At 48.9% G+C, this 22,244-nt stretch overlaps 1 protein-coding gene across 1 annotated transcript in view; it reads left to right on the top strand.

Moving 5' to 3' along the window:
* The first annotated feature begins 3,461 nt into the window (after positions 1-3,461).
* LOC132822231 (monoglyceride lipase-like) overlaps positions 3,462-22,244 on the top strand; it is a 126,924-nt gene continuing 108,141 nt past the window's right edge. The window contains exons 1-2 of the mRNA XM_060835336.1: positions 3,462-3,715; positions 3,937-4,077. Of these exons, the coding sequence (XP_060691319.1) occupies positions 3,953-4,077 (125 nt within the window). The 5' untranslated portion in view covers positions 3,462-3,715; positions 3,937-3,952. The remainder of the gene's footprint in view (positions 3,716-3,936; positions 4,078-22,244) is intronic.

Raw genomic sequence — 22,244 nt, 5'->3', positions numbered from 1 at the left:
GTTCCCCTGTTTATTCCCAGGGACAGGGACGGACAGCTCGCTGGGGTACAGCCATGGCACAGGGAGACTATTTCTCTGTGGATGCAGATCTGTCCTCCTTGCCTCTCTCTCTCTTTCTCTCTCTCCCTCTCTCACTCTACCCCCCTCTCACTCCTTCCGTCTCTCACCCACCCTTCCCTCTCACCTTCTCCATCCCTCCCTCTCTTCCTTTCCCCAACTCCCTCCCTCTCTCTCTCTCCCTTTCTCTCTATCTGTCCCTCTCCCTCCCTCTCCACTCTCCCGCTCTCTCTCTCCCTCCCCTTCTCCCTCCCTCTCACACCCTCCTTTTTCATCCCCTCCATTTTTCTAGGTAAAAACAATGACTGCGGATGCTGGAAACCAGATTCTGGATCGGTGGTGCTGGAAAAGCACAGCAGGTCAGGCAGCATCCGAGGAGCAGCAAAATCGACGTTTTGGGCAAAAGCCCTTCATCAGGAATAAAGGCAGTGAGCCTGAAGCGTGGAGAGATAAGCTACAGGAGAGTAGGGATGGGGAGAAAGTAGCATGGAGTACAATAGGTGAGTGGGGGAGGGGATGAAGGTGATAGGCCAGGGAGGAGAGTGGAGTGGATAGGTGGAAAAGAAGATAGGCAAGTAGGACAGCTCATGGGGGCAGTGCTGAGCTGGAAGGTTGGAATGGGGGGTGAAGTGGGGGAAGGGGAAATGAGGAAATTGGTGAAGTCCACATTGATGCCCTGGGGTTGAAGTGTTCCGAGGCGGAAGATGAGGCGTTCTTCCTCCAGGCGTCTGGTGGTGAGCGAGCGGAGGTGAAGGAGGCCCAGGACCTCCATGTCCTCGGCAGAGTGGGAGGAGGAGTTGAAATGTTGGGCCACGGGGTGGTGTGGTTGATTGGTGCGGGTGTCCCAGAGATGTTCCCTAAAGCGTTCTGCTAGGAGGCGCCCAGCCTCCCCAATGTAGAGGAGACCGCATTGGGAGCAACGGATACAATAAATGATATTGGTGGATGCGCAGGTAAAACATTGATGGATGTGGAAGGCTCCTTTAGGGCCTTAGATGGAGGTGAGGGAGGAGGTTTGGGCACAGGTTTTACAGTTCCTGCAGTGGCAGGGGAAGATGCCAGGATGGGTGGGTGGGTTGAAGGGGAGCATGGTCTTGACCAGATAGTCACGGAGGGAACGGTCTTTGCGGAAGGCGGAAAGGAGTGGGAAGGGAAATATATCCCTGGTGGTGGGGTCTTTTTGGAGGTGGCGGAAATGTCGGCGGATGATTTGGTTTATGCGAAGGTTGGTAGGGTGGAAGGTGAGCACCAGGGGCGTTCTGTCCTTGTTACGGTTGAAGGGGTGGGGTCTGAGGGCGGAGGTGCGGGATGTGGACGAGATGCATTGGAGGGTATCTTTAACCACGTGGGAAGGGAAATTGCGGTCTCTAAAGAAGGAGGCCATCTGGTGTGTTCTGTGGTGGAACTGGTCCACCTGGGAGCAGATATGGCGGAGGCGGAGGAATTGGGAATACGGGATGGCATTTTTGCGAGAGGTAGGGTGGGAAGAGGTGTAATCCAGGTAGCTGTGGGAGTCAGTGGGTTTGTAAAAATGTCAGTGTCAAGTCGGTGGTCATTAATGAAGATGGAAAGGTCCAGGAAGGGGAGGGAGGTGTCAGAGATGGTCCAGGTAAATTTAAGATCAGGGTGGAATGTGTTGGTGAAGTTGATGAATTGCTCAACCTCCTCGCGGGAGCACGAGGTGGCGCCAATGCAGTCATCAGCGTAGCGGAGGAAGAGGTGGGGAATGGTGCCAGTGTAATTACGGAAGATCAACTGTTCTACGTAGCCAACAAAGAGGCGGGCATAGCTGGGGCCCATACGGGTGCCCATGGCTACCCCCTTGATCTGGAGGAAGTGGGAGGATTCGAAGGAGAAATTGTGATGGGTGAAGACCAGTTCAGCCAAACGAATGAGAGTGTCGGTGGAAGGGTACTGTTGGGGACGTCTAGAGAGGAAAAAACGGAGGGCTTGGTGGCCCTGGTCATGGTGGATGGAGGTGTAGAGGGATTGGATATCCATGGTGAAGATGAGGCGTTGTGGGCCGGGGAAACGGAAGTCTTGGAGGAGATGGAGGGCGTGGGTGGTGTCTCAAATGTATGTGGGGAGTTCCTGGACTAGGGGGAATAGGACAGTGTCGAGGTAGGTAGAGGTGAGTTCAGTGCGGCAGGAGCATGCTGAGACAATGGGTCGGCCAGGGTGGTCAGGCTTGTGGATCTTGGGAAGGAGGTAGAACCGGACAGTGCGGGGTTCCCGGACTATGAGGCTGGAAGCTGTGGGTGGGAGATCTCCTGAGGTGATGAGGTTCTGTATGGTCTGGGAGATGATGGTTTGGTGATGGGGGGTGGGGTCATGGTCGAGGGGGCGGTAGGAAGAGGTGTCCTCGTGTTGGCATTTGGCGTCAGTGGTGTAGAGGTCAGTGCACCAGACTACCACTGCGCCCCCTTTATCTGCTGGCTTGATGGTGAGGTTGGGATTGGAGCAGAGGGATTGGAGGGCTGTGCGCTGTGAGGGTGAGAGGTTGGAGTGGGGGAGGGGGGTAGATAGGTTGAGGCGGTTAATGTCCCAGTGGCAGTTGGAAATGAAGAGGTTGAGGGCTGGTAATAGGCCAGTGCAGGGTGTCCCGGTGGATGCAGTGTGTTGGAGGTGGGCAAAGGGGTCCTCGGAAGGTGGGCGGGAATCCTGATTGTGAAAGTAAGCTCGGAGGCTGAGGCGACGGAAGAATTATTCGACATGTATTAAATTCATTGATGCGCGGACAGAGGGGGATGAAGGTGAGTCCTTTGCTGAGGGCTGATCGTTCGCTCGCTCCCTCTCTCTCCCTTCCTCTCTCTCCCCCTCCCTCTCATCCCCATCCCTCTCTCTTTCCCTCTCCCTCCCTCTGTCTCCCCCGCTTCTCTCTCTCCCTCCTCTCTCTCTCCCTCCCTCTCTCTCCCTCTCCATCCCTCTCATTCTCTCCCCCTCCCTTAGTCTTTCTCTCTCTCTCTCCCTCTCCCTCTCCATCCCTCTCTCTCCCCCACTTTCTCTCCCCCCTACCTTAGTCTTTCTCTCTCTCCCTCCCTCCCTCTCCCTCTCTCTCTCCCTCGCTCTCTTTCTCAGCCTCTCTCTCCCTCTGTATCCCTCTCTCTCCCCCACATTCTCTCCCCCTCCCTTAGTCTTTCTCTCCCTTCCTCCCTCTCTCTCCCTCTCTCTCCCTCCCTCTCCATCCCTCTCTCTCCCCCACTTTCTCTCCCCCCTCCCTTAGTCTTTCTCTCTCTCCCTCCCCTCTCTCTCTCTCTCTCCCTCTCTCTCCCTCCCTCTCCATCCCTCTCTCTCCCCCACTTTCTCTCCCCCTCCCTTAGTCTTTCTCTCTCTCCCTCCCTCCCTCTCTCTCTCTCTCCCTCTCTCTCTCTCTCTTCCTCCCTCTGTCCCCACTCGAAACATAGCAGTAAATTAACTCAAGGAGAAAGCGCTCGGGTACCGCCAGAGGGAGAGTCACTCAACCTCCCGCACTGAGAGGGGAGGGAATGACAGAGAGAGAGAGAGAAAATCAACAAGATTCGTACAAGTGAAATGTGAAACGACTTCAGAGCAAAGCCGGAACGTCCTGATTCTGCGTTAAGATCTTCCCCTTTCAGCATCCCCCCCTCGCCTGTGTTCTGTGATTGTGTCGCGGACGGTGAACGTGTATTTATTGAAGGTAAGTGTTCTGCGTTCCACTGTTTTTATTAGAAATCTCCCTGAGTGTGTGTGTGTGGGTCACAGACCTCCAAGGGGAACTCCAGCCCAGACTTAACACTGGTGTCCCCTGTTATTTTCCTCAACACTCTTCCCCCCCCCCCAACACAATCCTCCCCACAATAACTTTTGATTTGTGTCTTTTCGGAAAACAAAATTTTTTAAAAATGCTATGTGTTCCAGGTGCCTAGGCGCAGCGATGTTGGAGCAAAGTGGGAATCGAGTGACACCCCAGGGCTTGCTTTATAAGGACCTGTCGCATTTTGTCAACGCGGATGGGAATTACATTTTCTGTAGATCCTGGGAACCTCCCGGACCGCCCAGGTCAGCACTTTACCGTATTGTCAGCGATCAGAAATTAAAACAATAGGTTTCTCAGCTCGCACAGAGCTGTGGGGTGAGTTATAACGGCAAGGTTGTGTTTGGGTGTAGGTGCAATTGACCCCATGTCAATTTCTCCCCCTCACCACCACCCCCACTCTCTAGCCACTCAATTGGGGGAAATTGATCCGACTGAGGTGTAGCAATTTCGGGGGTTGGGGGGGGGGTGATGGGAAGTGGGCGGTTTAGGATATTGTAAGTTCCTGTATGATCCTCTGTGTGTGTCTGTGTGTGTGTGCGTGTGTATCTTTGTGTGTCTGTGTGTATGAGTGTGTCTATGTGTGTCTGTGCGTGTATGTGAGTGTATGTGTATATGAGTGCGTATCTCTGTGTGTATGTGTGTATATGTGTATGTATATGAGTGTGTGTGTATGTGTCTCTGTGTGTATTTGTGTGTATGTGTATATGAGTGTGTGTCTCTGTGTGTATGTGTGGATATGTGTATGTATATGAGTGTGTCTGTGTGTGTGTGTATATGTGTGTGTGTCTCTGTGTGTATTTGTGTGTGTGTGTGTGTGTGAGTGTATCTGTGTGTATTTGCGTGTATGTGAGTGTGTCTGTGTGTATTTGTGTGTGTGTGAGTGTATGTGAGTGTGTCTGTGTGTATTTGTGTGTGTGTGTGTGTATCTGTGTGTATTTGTGTGTGTGTGAGTGTAAGTGTGTGTCTCTGTGTGTATTTGTGTGTGTGTGAGTGTATGTGAGTGTGTCTGTGTGTATTTGTGTGTGTGAAAGAGAGACTTTATCAACCCGTTTATAACGTCCAGGACCGTTACAGACACTGGGTCCTGATGTTTTACATTCATTATTCAACCAGAAATTTCCCTGCCCCACAATGGATCAGGGATTTTACATCTTCCCTTTCTCCTCCACCTCCCCCCCGCCCCCCCCCCCCCCCCCCCAACCCCACACCCCCCCCCTCCCGCCCATCTCTCTGAGACAGCTTCCCAGATGGATCTGTTTCTCCGGTTCGCATTGCCAATCGAACAGCACTATCACCAAGATCCGAGCCGAGGGGAGAATTAGCCAACTCCGCTCACTGGAGCTGTTTTCTCTCCGGGAGCTGGCAATGACACACCTCTGGAGCAGGTGGGTCTTGAACCCGAGAGAGAGCAGCCTTTAACCACCCCCCCAACCACCGACCTTCACTCAAATCCTTTACACAGTTGGCCTGAACGCCAGGTAGAGATGGTGCTCCAGCCATTTATCCCTGGCTCCCAATGTTCCATCAGCTCTTTCTGTGGTAGTGTCCCCACTCTTGGACCGGGAGGCCCGGGTTAAAGTCCCACCTGCTCCGGGGGGTGTGGAATAACACCCCTGATACAGGTTGATTAGGAAAACTGGTTAATGAAAGAAATCACCTGCATTTACGTAGCGCCTTTCGCCAGCTCCAGACCTATTTCACAAGTCCCTGTATTTTTAATGGTCTCCTTCTCAGGTCCCCCACCCTGCCTGATTGGTGGGAACTCCTCCCCTTCCCCACCTCCCCCTTCCTTCACCTCTGGCCTCTCCTCAGTTTTAATGATGCATGTCTTGAGAGACCTGGGACCCAGCTCTGGAATTTGCCTCTCTGGAACTCACCACTTCCCCCCAGTCCCCCCCCCAATTCTCCTACTTTACCCCACTGCGTTAAAATCAACTTGGCAAAAGTGAGGATTGCAGATGCTGGAGATTAGAGACTCGAGTGTGGTGCTGGAAAAGCGCAGCAGGTCAGGCAGCATCAGGTGAAGGGCTTATGCCTGAAACGTCGACTCTCCTGCTCCTCGGATGCTGCCTGACCTGCTGTGTTTTTCCAGCACCACACTCGCCACTCACTGGCTTAAAACCAAACTCTGCATCAATCTGGATGTAGAATATAGAACAGGACAACACAGTATGGGCCCTTCGGCCCTCGATGTTGTGCCGACCTTTTATCCTACTCTAAGATCAGACTAACCCACACACCAGGAGAAAGTGAGGACTGCAGATGCTGGAGATCAGAATCGAAGAGTGTAGTGCTGGAAAAGCACAGCCACTCAGGCAGCATCCGAGGAGCAGGAGAGTCGACGTTCCGAGTGTAAGGTCTTCATCAGGAATGTGGGGAAGGCCCAAAGGGGCTGAGAGATAACTGGGAGGGTGTTCGGTTGGAGAGAAGGTAGCTGGGAAAGTGATAGGTGGATGGAGGTGGGGGCAAAGGTGATAGGTCAGAGGGGAGAGGTGGGAGCGGATAGGTGGGAAGGAAGATGGACAGGTAGGGCAGTTCATGAGGGTGGTGCTGAGTTGGAACTGGGTAAGATGGGGGGGAATGAGGAAACTGGTGAAATCCACATTGATGCCGTGGGGTTGGAGGGTCCCGAGGCGGAAGATGAGATGTCTTTCCTCCGGGCGTCGGGTGGTGAGGGAGTGGCAGTGGAGGAGGCCCAGGACCTGCATATCCTCGGTTGAGTTGGGGGGGGAGTTGAAACATTCAGCCACGGGGCGGTGGGGTTGGTTGGTGCGGGTGTCCCAGTGATATTCTCCGAAGTGCTCTGCGAGAAGGCGCCCTGTCCCCCCAATGTAGAGGAGACAGCATCGGGAGCAACAGATACAGTAAATGACATGGGTAGAAGTGCAGGAGATGGAAGGATCCTCTGGGGCGTTGGATGGAGGTGAGGTGGGAGGGGGTGTGGGTGCAGGTTTTGCAATTCTTCTAGTGGCAGGGGAAGGTGCCAGGAGGGAAGGGTGGGTTATTGGGGGATGGAGGGAACGGTTTTTATGGAAAGCGGATAAAGGTGGGGAGGGAAATATATCCCTGGTGGTGAGGTCTGTTTGTAGGTGCCGGAAATGGTGGAGGATGATATGTATACGGAGGTTGGTGGCGTGGAAGGTGAGGCCCGGTGGGGGGTCCTGTCCTTGTGGTTGAAGGGGTGGGGATCGAGGGTGGAGGTGCAGGAAGTGAATGAAATGCGCTGGAGGGCATCATCGACCATGTGGGAGGGGAAATTGCTGTCTTTACAGAAGGAGGCTGTCTGGTGTGTTCTGTGGTGGAACTGATCCTCCTGGAAGCAGATGCGGCGGATGTGGAGGAATTGGGAATAAGGGATAGCATTTTTACAGGAGGTAGGGTGGGAGGAGGTGTAATCCAGGTAGCTGTGGGAGTTGGCAGGTTTGTAGAACATGTCAGTGTTGAGTTGGTCACTGTTGATGGAGATGGAGAGGTCCAGGAAAGGGAGGGAGGTGTCTGAGATGGTCCAGGTGAATTTAAGGTCAGGGTGGAATGTATTGGTGAAGTTGATGAGCTGTTCACCCTCCTCGTGGGAGCTTGAGGTGGTATTGATGCAGTCATCAATGTCGCAGAAGAAAGGGAGGGGAGTGGTGCCGGTGTAACTGCGGAAGTTAGACTGTTCCACGTAGCTGACAAAGAGACAGGCATAGCTGGGGCCCATGGCTGCCCCTTTGGTCTGGAGGAAGTGGGAGGATTGGAAGGAGAAATTGTTGAGGGTGAGGACCAGTTCAGCCAAACAAATGAGAGTGTCGGTGTATGGATAGTGGTGGGGATGTCAGAAGAGGAAGAAATGGAGGGCTTAGTGGCCCTGGTCCTGGTGGATGGAAGTGTAGAGTGACTGGATGCCCATAGTGAAGATGAGGCGTTGGGTACCAGGAAACGGAAGTCTTGGAGGAGGTGGAAGGCATGGGTGGTCTCCTGACCATATGTGAGGAGTTCCTGGATGGGGAAGGGGGGAAGGACAGTATCAAGGTATGTGGAGATGAATTCGATGGGGCAGGAGCAGGCTGAGACGATAGGTCGGATGTGGTAGTCAGGCGTATGGCTCTTGGGTAGGAGGTAAAATCGGGCGGTGTGGGGTTCCTGAACTACACACTCTTCACTGTACTATCTTCCATGAGCCTATCCAAGAGTCACTTAAATGTCCCAAATGTCTCTGACTCTACTCCCACCGCTGGCAGTGTATTCCACGCACCCACCACACTCTGTGCAAAGAACCTACCTCTGACATCTCCCCTAAACCTTTCTCTAATCACCTTAAAATGATGCCGCCTTAATGATAGCCATTTCCAACCAGGGAAAAAGTCCCTGGCGATCCACTCGATCTATACCTCTTGTACACCTCTATCAAGTGTTTATATCCACTTCTGTAGCCGATTATCAAATATTATGGGATAGCACTCCTGTGAAACAACCTGATGTAGTTTTGACGAGGCATTGCTCTTTTTAACTGGAGATATCGTGCAATATTGTGGGGAGAAGGTCAGAGGTTTGCAATAGGTAATGGGGCTTGTTTGAAAAGCTGCTGCAGACAAACTGGCCTCCTTCTGCATGGATCAATTATGCAAAAGGCACTACCTAAATGCATGTTGTTCTTGCTAATTTCTCAATGTGTTCTATGGTAAAATGCTGTACTTTGAAAGATAACCATCATCGCAGCAAATAGAGGTGATCCCAATTTTGAGTGGCTGTGATAAGGAACAATTATTTCCGAAATAACGAGAAAGCACACGTGTTCAAAGCTGCCAGAAGAAAAGGAGAAAGGGATTGGGTTGGGCTTGGAGCGATGGAAGGATAATTGGATTGCTGTGATTTGGAGCTCTCTGCCTGAGTGGTTGGGGGAAGCAGGTTCAGTAGTAACTTTCAAATGCCTTTGTCAAGCCGGTGGGCAAGGGGAGGATGGGGGTGGGGCTAATTGGAAAGGTCTTTCTAAAAGCCAGCACATGTACAACAGACTGATTGAATGCACCTCCACCACAAACCTAGACAGTGCATTCCGAATCCAAACCACTCACTGAGTATTAGATTAGATTACTTACAGTGTGGAAACAGGCCCTTCGGCCCAACAAGTCCACACTGACCCGCCGAAGAGCAACCCACCCAGACCCATAACACTACACTTACCTCTTCACCTAACACTACGGGCAATTTAGCATGGCCAGTTCACCTGACCTGCACATCTTTGGACTGTGGGAGGAAACCCACACAGACATGGGAGGATGTGCAAACTCCATACAGACAATTGCCACCCAAAAATCACACCTTTCCTCCCGCTGTACTTGGATTCTTCGACACGTGCCTTCCCTTTTGCTTTTCTCTCCTCTTTATCTCCAGTTTCTCTCTATCCACTCTGAGCTGACACCTCATGATTTCGCAATCAATTCTGTTCTCAACTCTCCTCTCTCTAAGGAGAACGAGCCCAATTCCCTCATTGCTGACACTTTTTCTCTGCCCAGGTGAAAAAGGGATGAATGGACCCTTATCAGTCAGTCACCACAAATGTTTAACTTCATTTTAACATGAAGCTACATCTCTCTCCAATCAAAGTGCAGTTAACTTGTTTTTACTGGAGCAGTAATGTTCTCCTGAGCTTAAAAAAAACACACACATATTACCTGCTGCTCTGGAAAAATAATAAAGATGCAATGTCAAGCTTGCAGCTTTTGTGCACTCATTGATCTGTCACACATAGACAGATCCATGTAGACACAGACATGTACACAGACACAGACATGTATACAGACACAGACATGTACACAGACACAGACATGTACGCAGACACAGAAACAAACAAACACACAGATGCAAGGACACACACCGCACACATAAAAACACACATAGACACAGACACAGACACAGAAACAAACACAAACACACACAGACGCAAGGACACACACTGCACACATACAAACACACATAGACACAGACACACGTACAGACACACGCACATAGACACACTGACACATAGATACATACACAGATGCACAGATACAGACATACCGAGACACACACACCGAGAGACACACTGAGACATACACACCAAGACACGCACACACAAACACATACCGAGACACACACACACACACACACACATACACAGAGCGAGACACACACACACCAAGATACACACACAGCAAGACGCACACACACGAATACACAGCGAGACACGCACACACACACACACACACTGAGAAGCACACACACAGCGAGACACACACACACAGAGCGAGACACACACACTCACAGAGACACACATACACACTGAGACACACACACACAGCAAGACACACACAGCGAGACACACACACACCGAGACACTCACACACACAGACCTCTCTATCAGTACCTCTCTATTCCCTTCCTCTTCATGTATCCGTCCAGGTGCTTCTTGAATGTTGCTATTATGTCTGTTTCCCCCACCTTCTCTGGCTGCATGTTCCAAGCACTCACCACCCTTTGTGTGAAAAATGTACCTCGCACATCTCTGTTAAGCTTGCTCCCCTCGCACCTTGAACCTGTGTCCCCTAGTAATTGATCCCTCCACCCTGGGGAAAAGCCTCATACTTTCCACTCTACCCCTGCCATTCACAATCTTTATAAGCTTCTATCTGTACATACTGCACAGATGGACACACAAACACTAACACATGCACACACAGACACGCATATGTGCACAAACACACACTTGAACACACACACACCAACTGTCACACATTTGGTTAAAAAGTGATAGTGTCCTGTATAAAATTGAGTAAAAGAATTTACATTTTAAACTCCTTTGAGTGTCTTTCAGGGTTAAGATTTTAACCTTGTGACCATAATCGGCTGGTCGGGTTCTTGGGCAACCAGCAGGAATGAATGTCGCCGTTTTCTCTTCGGTTCTCAGCTTTCTGACGTTTCTTTGTGGTGAGTGCTGTGTCTCGTGTGTTTCTGTTGTTGAGAGATAGGGACAACCGTCTCCATCCTGTGATCAGTGTTAAAACTCATCGCCACACCTCTGGTAAAAAAAACAGGCTAGCTGTAAATCCCGTGTCTGTGTGTGTTATGTTTTCATATTGGACAATTGTAGGTAAGATTCCATTTCCAAATGTGAAGGTTCTTATAATGGTGTAAGTCAAAGTAGGAGATATGGACAAATAACAAAGAACAATACAGTACCAGAACCAGGCCCTTCTGCCTTCCAAGCCTGTACTGCCACATTCCATACTAAACCATCTTCACTCACTGTATCTGTAACTCTCCATTCCCCTCCTCTTCATGTATTTGTCCAGCTGCTTCTTGAATGTTGCTATTGTGTCTGTTTCCCTCACCTCCTCTGGCTGCATGTTCCAAGCACTCACCACCCTTTGTGTGAAAAACTCGCCTCAAACATCTCTGTTAAGCTTGCTCCCCTCGCACCTTGAACCTGTGTCCCCTAGTAATTGATCCCTCCACCCTGGGGAAAAGCCTCATACTTTCTACTCTATCCCTGCCATTCACAATCTTTATAAGCTTCTATATGGACATCTTCATGCTTCTCCTGGCCAGGAGTGGGGGGATGGGGGCGTGTGTGGAATGCAAGTCCTTTGGGATGGGGGAAGGCTGACAGGGTTCATTGCTCTTGAGTAAGAGGTTAATTCTTGTTCAGGTTGGTTTTTGTTTATCCCACGCTGGTCTCATGAAACCTGGCCAACCTGTGTGTGTCAGGTAATGTCCGTGGCCACTTTAACTCATTGCTGTTGGCTCCTTTTTCAAGGCTATTTCAGCTCATGGCTGCTGATGGATTCACAATTCAATGATCTCATCTAGTCTCAGGACTTAGTGTTGATTGTTGTAAAAACCTACCTGGTTCACAGATATCAATTAGATTAGATTCCCTACAGTGTGGAAACAGGCCCTTCAGCCCAACATGTCCACACCGACCCTCCGAAGAGTAACCCACCCAGACCCATTTCCCTCTCACTAACGCACCTAACACTACAGGTAATTTAGCATGGCCAATTCACCTAACCTGCACATCTTTGGACTGTGGGAGGAAACCAGAGCACCCGGAGGAAACCCACACAGACGGGGAGAATGTGCAAACTCCACACAGATAGCCACCTGAGGCTGGAATCAAACCCGAGTCCCTGGCACTGTGAGGCAGCAGTGCTAACCACTGAGCCACCATGCCACCCCAAACTGGGCAGAAACTGCTTTCTTATCCAATCTGATAAGCAAGTGTATTTTCAAGTCATTGGGTCCATAAGACCATAAGACATAGGAGCAGAAGTTAGGCCATTCAGCCCATTCAATCATGGCTGATAAGTTTCTCAACCCCGTTCTCCCACTTTCTCCCTATAACCCTTGATCCTCTAGAACCTATCAATCTATCTCAGTCTTGACTTGGACATGGCAGTGTTGGACTGGGGTGGACAAAGTAAAAAAATCACACAACACCAGGTTATAGTCCAACAGATTTATTTGGATGCACTAGCACCTGATGAAGGAGCAGAGCTCTGACAGCTAGTACTTCCAAATAAACCTTTTGGACTATAACCTGTGTTGAGTGATTTTTTTTACTTTATCTCCATCTTAAATGTACTCAATGACCCTGCCCCCACCCCCTTCAGTGGCAATGAATTCCATAGATTCACTACTCTCTGGCTGAAGAAGATTCTCCTTATCCCCATTCTAAAGGGTCTTCCCTTTATTTTGAGGCTGTGTCCTCGGGTCCTAGTCTCTTCTGCCAATAGAAACATCTTCCCAACATCTACTCTGTCCAGGCTTTTCAGTAAGTTTCAATCAGATCCCCCTCTCATCCTTCTAAACTCCATTGAGTGTCGACCCAGAGTCCTCAAACTTTCCTCATATTTTAAGCTTTTCATTCCTGGAACCATTCTAATGAACCTCCTCTGAACACGCTCCAGGACCAGCACACCCTTCCTGAGTTATGAGGCCAAAACTGCGCACAGTACTCCAAATGTAGTACTCTAAATGAGTTATTCAGCATGGAAACAGACCCTTGGTCCTACCCATCCATGTCGACAAAGTTTCCCAAACTAAACTAGTCCCACCTGCCTGCATTTGGCCCACATCCCTCTGAACATTTCCTTTCATGTACCTGTCTAAATGTCTTTTAAATGTTGTAACTGTACCTGCGTATATTGCTTCCTCTGTCAGTTCATTCCACATGTGAACCACACTCTGTGTGAAAGAGTTGCCCCTCAGGTCCCTTTTAAATCTTTCTCCTTTTTTTTAGATTACCTACAGTGTGGAAACATGCCCTTTGGCCCAACAAGTCCACACCGACTCTCCGAAGAGAAACCCACCCTCCCATATTTACCCCTGACTAATGCACCTGACACTACAGGCAATTTAGCATGGCCAATTCACCTGACCTGTACATCTTTGGAATGTGGGAGGAAACCAGAGCACCTGGAGGAAACCCACACAGACACAGGGAGAATGTGCAAACTCCACACAGACACACACATAATTCCCACCTCGGGAATTGAACCCGGGTCCCTGGCACTGTGAGACAGCAGTGCTAACCACTGAGCCATCGTGCTCACCTTAAGAATACACCCCCTAGTTTTGAACTCACCCACCCATGAGAAAGGACCTTGGCTAATGATTTTATAAATGTCATAAGGTCACCCTTCAACCCCCAAGGCTCCAGTGAACAATGTCCCAGCCTATTCAGCCTCTTGTCATAACTCAAGCAACGTGGAAAATAAAATGGTCAATTTCTGCACAGCAAGGTCCCACAATGAGATAATGACCAGGTAATCAGTGTTAGTGAAGTTAGTTGAATACATTATGGTAACCTCACCGCTGTTCGTTGAGTTTTTGTATTCATTTCTGCGACTTGGGCGTTGTTGGCTGGCCAGCATTGATAGCCCATCCCTATTTGCCCCTTGAGAAGGTGGTAGTGAGCTGCGTTCTTGAATCACTGCAGTCTATGTGCTGTGGGTTAACCCACAATGCTGGTAGGGAGGGCATTAGCCCCCAGATATTGATAAGGAGGACTTTGCATGGTTGATAGGGCTGTTTGTGTTTTTTCTGTTGTCTTTTGCGGTTCCAAGGTCAACGCCAGGTAGTCCAAACAGCAGGAGAATCGACATTTTGGGCATAAGCCCTTCTTCAGGGTTATGCCCGAAACGTCAAATTTCCTGTTCCTTGGATGCTGCCTGACCTGCTGTGCTTTTCCAGCATCACATTTTCAGCTCTGATCTCCAGCACCTGCAGTCCTCACTTTCTCCTTCCCCCCAGGTAGTCCACCTGGTTTCATTTCTTTGTTGTGACTTGCTAGGATTGATATAAATGAATTGTTTGCGAGGCCGTTTCAGAGGGCAGTTGAGAGTGAACCACATTGCTGTGGCTCCGGAGTCACGTGTGGGCCAGACCAGGTAAAGATGGCAGATTTCCTTTCCTAAAGGACAATTAGTGAACCAGATGGGATTTTCTGACAATTGACAATGGACATCAGTCCACTCTTAATTCCATATTTTTTTTATTGCATTCAAATTCTACCATCTGCCATTGCGGAATTTGAATCCAGATCGTGCCATTGAAATTTTTATATTCATCTGAGGGAACAAATGGACCCTCAATTCAGCAACCTCATCAAGATCTCACCCTCAAGAATGCAGCTTTGGCTCATTACTGACACTGGGCTACCTCTCTAGACCTTGTGCTCTGAAATGGTTAGATTAGATTAGGTTCCCTACAGGGTGGAAACAGGCCCTTTGGCCCAGCCAGTGCACACTGATCCTCCGAAGAGCAACCCACCCAGACCCACTCCCCTGCATTCACCCCTGACTAAGGCACCTAACACTATGGGCAATTTTTCATGGCCAATCCACCTGACCTGCACATCTTTGGACTGTGGGAGGAAACCGGAGCACCCGGAGGAAACCCACGCAGACACGGGGAGAATGTGCAAACTCCACACAGACAGTTGCCCGAGGGGGGAATTAAACACATGTGAGGTGCTAACCACTGAGCCACCATGCCTAGAACACCAGCTCACTGGCCAGAGGGCTGCCCACTGAGGTACAGTTTGCACTTCCACTGTTGCTGCAGTATTGGAGTGGGATTGTGTGTTTGTGGCACTGTGCTGTTATTGAGTTGGGTGTGCGAGAAATTTCCAAATTTGGTGCAAGCTGCATTTGGAATTCCTCTCCACTGTTGAGCTGCCTTAGTGCTTTGATGTTCTTCCTCTCGAACGTTTGATTCTGGTGATGTCTTTCTGCTGGATGCAGTGGATAAGTGAGTGGCCTGTCCAGTGATCCAGGCATCACTTGGATCTTTGGCTGGAAGAATGGCGCAATCCAAGATGTCGCCACATGGTTCTTTTGGAAGACAGCGTTTGTTGTAATGGGATTATTCTGAGCTGACTTTGTCAGCTGCTGCATTGGCTTCCTCACGTGGCTCCTGTCAAACCCTGGAGTCACCACCAAACCTGGCATTCACATCCCCAGAGGGATGCCGTTTTCTTCTTTTGGGATGACATTGAGGACTTTATCAAGATTGAACGGAACTGTTCCTTAACAGCTTCATCAGAACCAAAGGCCAGGGCATAAGTGCTGGTGATTGACAGCATGTGGATTACAGCTGAGGTTGCAATAAAATGTCACGGGCCTTTTATATTTTATACAAATGGACAGCTCTGGCAGTACATCCTTGCTCCTACACTGGATTCAACATGATCTCCATTAATACAAAAGTTGCTGTTGGCCTTTCTTTTCCTATAGAATACTGCTTGTTCCTTTAGACATCTCCCTGAGGAAGGTGGGTCTCACTGAGGACAGTGATGGCGATTTGGATTGTTCACGTGATATGACTGGAGGCCATCTTTCCAGATGGTCAGTCTGAAGATTATCCACAAATTTTGTAGCATTCCATGTGGAACTGTTTCGAGTTTTCTTTCCTTGCCCCTGAAGATGGTAAGCCTACTGAGAGTGGTTTCCCAGCTGGCAGAAAGGGGGACCATCTGTGTTTGGGGCACTCAGTTGTGCCCCTTCCTTATTGGACTGAGCAGAGGATATCCTGAAGAGGACTGGTCAGATGCTGCTGTCCACAGGCACCTCCCTCCACAGGCAGGGCTCCTGCGTCCTGTATGCTTTTGTTACCCATGTACACACTGTGGATGAGGGACGCCCATATTTATGACTCTGTCCTGATCACCAATTTTCCATCGCTTCAGAGCTGAACCCATAAGCGCTGACAGAAGGCTGTAGGTGATATTGTTTAGTGTGGACCCCTCAGGTCTTGGAGGAGGAGAAAGTGAGGACTGCAGATGCTGGAGATCAGGGTCGAGAGTGTGGTGCTGGAAAAGCACAGCAGGTCAGGCAGCATCAGAGGAGCAGGAGAGTCTACGTTTTGGGCATAAGCTGATGAAGGGCTTATGCCTGAAACGTTGGTTCTTCTGCTCCTCGGATGCTGCCTGACCTGCAGTGCTTTTCTAGGAGCACGCTCTCGGTCAAATTTTGATGGCACGTTGATGGCCAGAGCCCATCTTGTCACTTCAGTCTCCATCAGCCTCCCGGTTCACACATTCTTCCCCCACCTGTTCTGCAGTTGGCTTTGGGTGGCATCTATTTCCCCTCTGCCTTGTCATCATGGATGGCTCTACTGGGTGCAAGAAAAGGGGTAGTTTGGTGGCTCAGTGGTTAGCACTGCTGCCTCACTGTGCTAGGGTCCTGGGTTCAGTTCCTGCCTTTGCACGTTCTTCCCGTGTCTTTGTCAGTTTCCTCCCACAGTCCAAAGATGTGCAGGTCAGATGAATTGGCCATGCTAAATTGTACATAGTGTTAGGTGCATTAGTCAGGGGTAAATGTAGGGGAATGGGTTTGGGTGTGGGTTACTCTTCAGAGGGACTTGTTGGGCCGAAGCACCTCTTTCCATACTGCTAGATAATCTAATCTAGGAAAACTTCTCAAGGATTTGATAGAACATGCAAATTTCTCCACTGTGTCCCGCCCACAGTGCAGAACAGGATAAGTGTCTTCATTGGGCATCAACTGCCCACTTAGGAGCCTCAATGATAGCAAGACATGGTGGCCATCTGCAGATGGGGAGGTGATGGCCTATTGGAATTATCACAGGGGCCGTTAATCCAGAGAACCACGTAATCTTCTGGGGACCCAGGTTCGAATCCTGCCACTGGAGTTAAGAGTCTGATGATGACCATGAATCGATTGTTTGGGGAAAAACCCATCTAGGTTGCTACTTCTGTTTAGGGAAGGAATTCTGCCTTCCTTACCTGGTCTGGCCTACATGTGATTCCTGATGAAGGGCTTTAGCCCGAACCATTGATTTTCCTGTTCCTCCGGATGCTGCCTGGCCTGCTGTGTTTTTGCAGCACCACGTTCTCAATTCTGATCTTCAGCATCTGCAGTCCGCACTTTCGCTGACATGTGGCTCCAGACCCGTCAGCAATGTGGTTGACTCGTCACTGCCCTCTGGGCAATAGATGCTGCCCTGCCAGTGATGCCCACACCCCATGAATTGATGAAAAGAAGATGCACTCAGGGATAGGGTCAGATGGCATTGCCTTCACCTGCACCCACACCCTCACCAAAGTAAATGCTCCCCTCTTGATTGTAGCTGAGTGTCTGCTGTCATAGCACTGACGCTCCCTAACACTAATACCATTCATGAGCATCACAGGCTGCTGCAGATACCAAATAAATTATACCCACCATTTGTCATTTCCTTAGAAGTCATTTTGGAATACAGCATGGTCTCCCTCCTATAGGAAAGATGTTGTGAAATTTGAAAGGGTTCAGAAAAGACTTACAAGTATGTTGCCAGAGTTGGAGGGTTTGACCTATAGGGAGAGGCTGAAGAGGTTGGGGCTGTTTTCCCTGGAGCATCGGAGACTTGAGGGCTGACCTTATAGAGGTTTATAACATCATGAAGGGCATGGATGGGGTAAATAGACAAGGTCTTTTCCCCCAGGGTCGGGGAGTCCAAAATTAGAGGGCATAGGTTTAGGGTGAGAGGGGAAAGACATAAAAGGGAGCTAAGGGGCAACATTTTCACGCAAAGGGTAGTGTATGTGTGAAATGAGCTGCCAGAGGAAGTGATAGAGGCTGGTACAATTACAACATTTAAAAGACATCTGGATGGGTATATGAATAGGAAGGGTTTAGAGGGGTAAGGGCTGGGTGCTGGCAAATGGGACTAGATTAATTTAGCATATCTGATCAGCATGGACGGGTTGGACTGAAGGGTCTGTTTTTGTGCTGTACAGCTCTGAGTTCATGACTCTAATTATGGAGGTGCCACTTTAAAAATATTTAACACCACGCTAGACCTATTTCTCAGAAAACACTCCCTATGTGGCAATGTTTACTGTAGGTTGGATGGACTTCAGTGATTCTGTGATTTGGACCACACCTGTGTAATTCAGCCTGTACTGACACCTTACCCAGTTTGAAAACAGTGCCCTCATTCCCATGAGCAGAGCATTGTTAAGGTCCCACACCTTTTCCCGTTGGTTGAATGAAGAGCTGGTGAGCTCTGGTGGGAGGGGAGGGTAGGTGGGTAGCTGGAAGAACGGATGGTAAAAAGATCATTTCAGTCAGTTCAGTCACATTTCTGATCTGCTGCAGAGTCCCACTGAAACCAAAGAAAGCTGAAAAAATAGCACCTCATTTTCTGCTCAGGCACTTTCCAACCTTCAGAAAACAACAGGATGATGGACAACTTCAGGCCATGGACCTTTGTTCTCCATTTTGATTTCATGGGTTTACTCCCAGCAGAGAGTTTTCCTACTCTCCCACAGCACATGGGTCAGCATTTATTGCCCCGTCTCTAGTTGCCCCTTGAGAAGGTGGGGGTAAGCTGCCTTCTTGAACCACTGCAGTCCATGTGCTATGGATTGACCCACCATTCCATTAGGGAGGGAATTCCAGGATTTTGACCCAGCAACACTGAAGGAACGGCGATATATTTCCAAGTCAGGGTGGTAAGTGGCTTGGAGGGGAATTTGCAGTGGATAGTGTTCCCATGTATCTGCTGCCCTTGTCTTTCTAGATGGAAGTAGTCGTTTGGAAGGTGCTGTCTGAGGATCTTCGGTGAATTTCATTTGAGTGAATGTCCTATTCTGTGCTATTAACACCTTCATCTATATCCCTTCTCTACTACCATTAGTATCCCTTTTGTCTTTTGCTCTGAGACCAGTAGCAGCCTCTTTTATCTGATGGACAGGAGACGTTGGTACTGTACGTGAGTAGATTTGCTCGAGACTTTCACAGCCATGTGGCATCTGGACAGAGCGGATGGGGAGAAACCCTTCCTTTTGGTGGGAATTACATAGATTTAAGATAATCGGGTGGCTATGAGGACATTTTCTTTTATCAGACAGTGAGTGGTCATGGAATGTAGAGCCTGAGAATGTGATGGAATCGAGGCTAAATCGAGACAGCATTTAAAAGAATTGGATCATTATCTGAAGAGGAAAATCAGTTGAAGGGTTACAGGGAAAAGGTGGGAAAGTGTGACGGGGTGAGTTACTCTTCTGGGTCACAAATGTAGAATGTCTCCAGTGTTCAAGTCAGCCTTTCATCCCATCAGGTCCACACCAACCCTCCAAGAAGCTTCCTTTCCAGACCCCCCCCTCCACCATCCTATAACACTGCCTTTCCTATAAACCCACCGCGATGCCACCTTCCCAAAGCTGTGGCAATGAGGCCACAAATGGGGGAAGCAAGAGACTACAAGGTGGAGTTAAGGTATTGGAGTCAGATGAGGTGGGGTAGGGGCAATAATTGGGGAGGTCAGTGCAATTAAATAAGTGTTTCTAAAACATTTCAGTTTAGCTATGGTTCCTAGTGTTGTCTTAAGGGTCTAGTCAGCTCTGTGCACTTAAGAGTGAAATGTATGGAAAAAATTGAACTGGTGATGTTTTAGTGTCATGGGTTTGTAAATAGAAACATGGGGGGAAGCTAGTGAGTAAAAACAGTGAAAACTGCTTCCGAAATATTCTATGAACCACATTTGTATCACCTAACTCCATTCTTGTTATATCACAACAAGGCGTTTTTGTCTTTATTTCTGTCTCTGATATGACACAGTCTCTTTGTTTCTATCTAGCTGATAGTTCTTTCCCATCTCCCCCTCAATCACTGTCTCTCTCAAAATACTGCTTTGTGTTTCTATTTCAGTTTGCTTATTTTTCTTCCAATCTTCCTGTCTGAGGCATCCCTAATATAGATAGAAATGTTTAAATACATGTACAAATCAGTTCAAGAATAACTCTTTCCTCGCTGTTATCAGCCTTTTGAATGCACCTCTCAAATGTTCATGTTGATCTCTGTCTCAGCACCTTCTCTGTGGCTGTAACACTGTATTCTGCACTCTCTCCTGCTACCCTGATGCACTTTGTATTATGTGATCTACCTGTATAGCACATAAAACAACACTTTTCACTATATCATGGTACATGTGACAACAATAAATCAATCAATATCAAGTGTCCCGTGTTCTTTGCCTCTTTTTTTTCTGTCACTTCTGCCTCTCTGTCCATTGTGTTCCACTGTGTCTTCCTGTTTCTCCACCTGCCCTGAGTAAGGTGTGAGAGTTGATATTCTCCACTCTTCTCTGCATGGCGTCTGCTTCTCAATGTTATGTGCCTCAACTCTTGTTTTTCTCATGTCCATATTCGCACCTCACATTCCTTTCTTTCTGTCCCTCTGTATATTTCTTAGTCCCCTCACCTTTAGCTTTCTCTCTCTCTCTCCCCCTCTCTCTCTCTCCCTCTCTCTCCCTCTCTCTCTCTCTCTCTCTCCCTCTCTCTCTACCTCTTTCTCTTGTTTGTTTTCTCCACCTCTGCCCTTTTGCACTCTTTCCCTGGTCACTGGCTTATTGACATTAAAATGTTGGGGGTTCCATTTGGAAGCGACTGAGGTTTCCACTCCCACTTCAGGCTAAACCACGGGAATCAGATTGAGGTTTTGCCAGTTCTTATAGTGAAGCTGTTCAGAATTTCCAACCCGGGGTTGTTCCATCGTTCAGTATCTTTGAATGCTCCTTGAAATGTAACTGTTCAGTTATGTCTTCGGTGAAATTCCCTGTCTCTATTGCTAGCTCCTGGTCAGGGTCCAATTGTCCTGTCTGCACACAGCGATGTGCATCTTGTCCAATTCTATAAAAGTTATTACAGTCAGTACAGTTGGCGCTTATCTTCTGTTATCAGTACAGGAACATTGTGAAACCATTCTCTTTCATAAACACTTTGCTGCAAGCTAAAATTTGGACAGTGATCAAGCCGACCTTTCAATGCTCCTGGTGATATCATTTGTTGACCTGTGACAGGGATCTGAGCCGAGAATGCCTGTGTATTGCCGAAGGAGTGCTGCACAGTCAGAGGTGTCGTCTTTTAACAGAGAGATATTAAACCAAGGCTCTGCCTTCCATCTGTAGCCACTGTTTTGAAGTCTATTTGTCAATACCCTTGCTCATATCTATCCCTCAACCAGCATCAGTGAGAAATTACCTGGCCGTTTATCAGTCCCTTAGTTTGTGGGATCCTACAGTGCACAAATTGACTCCTTCCATTGCAAAGCTGACTACACTTCAAGCGTTTTTACTGGCTGCCAAGCACTCCTGGGACATCCCAAAGTTGCTAAAGAAATGTAAAGTGTTTTCTAGGCTGCACACTACAAGCGTTGTTAAGAGCTCCGCGTTAGATTGCATTCACTTGCTGAGTAAACAGCAGAAAACAACTCCCTCAACAGCTGGGATAGCAGCCAAAGTTCGCAGCCCGATTGTTTCTCGTCCCTCCCATTCTCTGCCAAATTCAGATCATTTCTCTCCTTTGTCGCTTTCTCTCCTCGCTGGAGATGGGGCTCCCTGTGGCGCAGTGCCCTCCAGCTTGTTACCTGAGTGACCTTTCCTGATGTTTAAAGCAGCCCCCCTGACACCTCCCAGTGCACACAGGCACTGTCCTGCTGGTGTCCCAGGGCAGTAATTGGGAACAAGGGTGCGGGGGAGGGGGGTGTGTGGTTAGAGGGGTAAATCTTCCCTCTTTCTACCTCAACGACCATGAGAGCAAGGCAGTGACCCAGACTCAGCACTGACTGGGGATCTGTGTCACTCAGTTACTCACTGCTACATCCAAATGAAGCCTTGGGTGGAGGGAGAGGACAATGGTGTAGACAGAAAGTGGGGGAACCAGAGGCAGGAAGGGAAGGCCAGTGTATTGTATTAGATTCCACATATTAAGGGGCGTAATTTCTTTGTTAATTTCTACTAATGATAGACAATGTGAACACCATTTACCTGCATGTAGGAACATAGAATTTTAAAGGACAGAACAAGGCCATTTAACCCATCGTGTCTGTACCCGGATCCTGAAGGAGCTACCCAGCCAGTCCCACTCTCCAGCCCTATCTCCATC

The sequence above is a fragment of the Hemiscyllium ocellatum genome, chromosome 14, assembly GCF_020745735.1.
Source record: "Hemiscyllium ocellatum isolate sHemOce1 chromosome 14, sHemOce1.pat.X.cur, whole genome shotgun sequence".
Classification (NCBI taxonomy): domain Eukaryota; kingdom Metazoa; phylum Chordata; class Chondrichthyes; order Orectolobiformes; family Hemiscylliidae; genus Hemiscyllium; species Hemiscyllium ocellatum.
The sequence above is the reverse complement of the archived record's forward strand: the minus strand, read 5'-3'. Positions and strand labels throughout refer to the sequence as shown.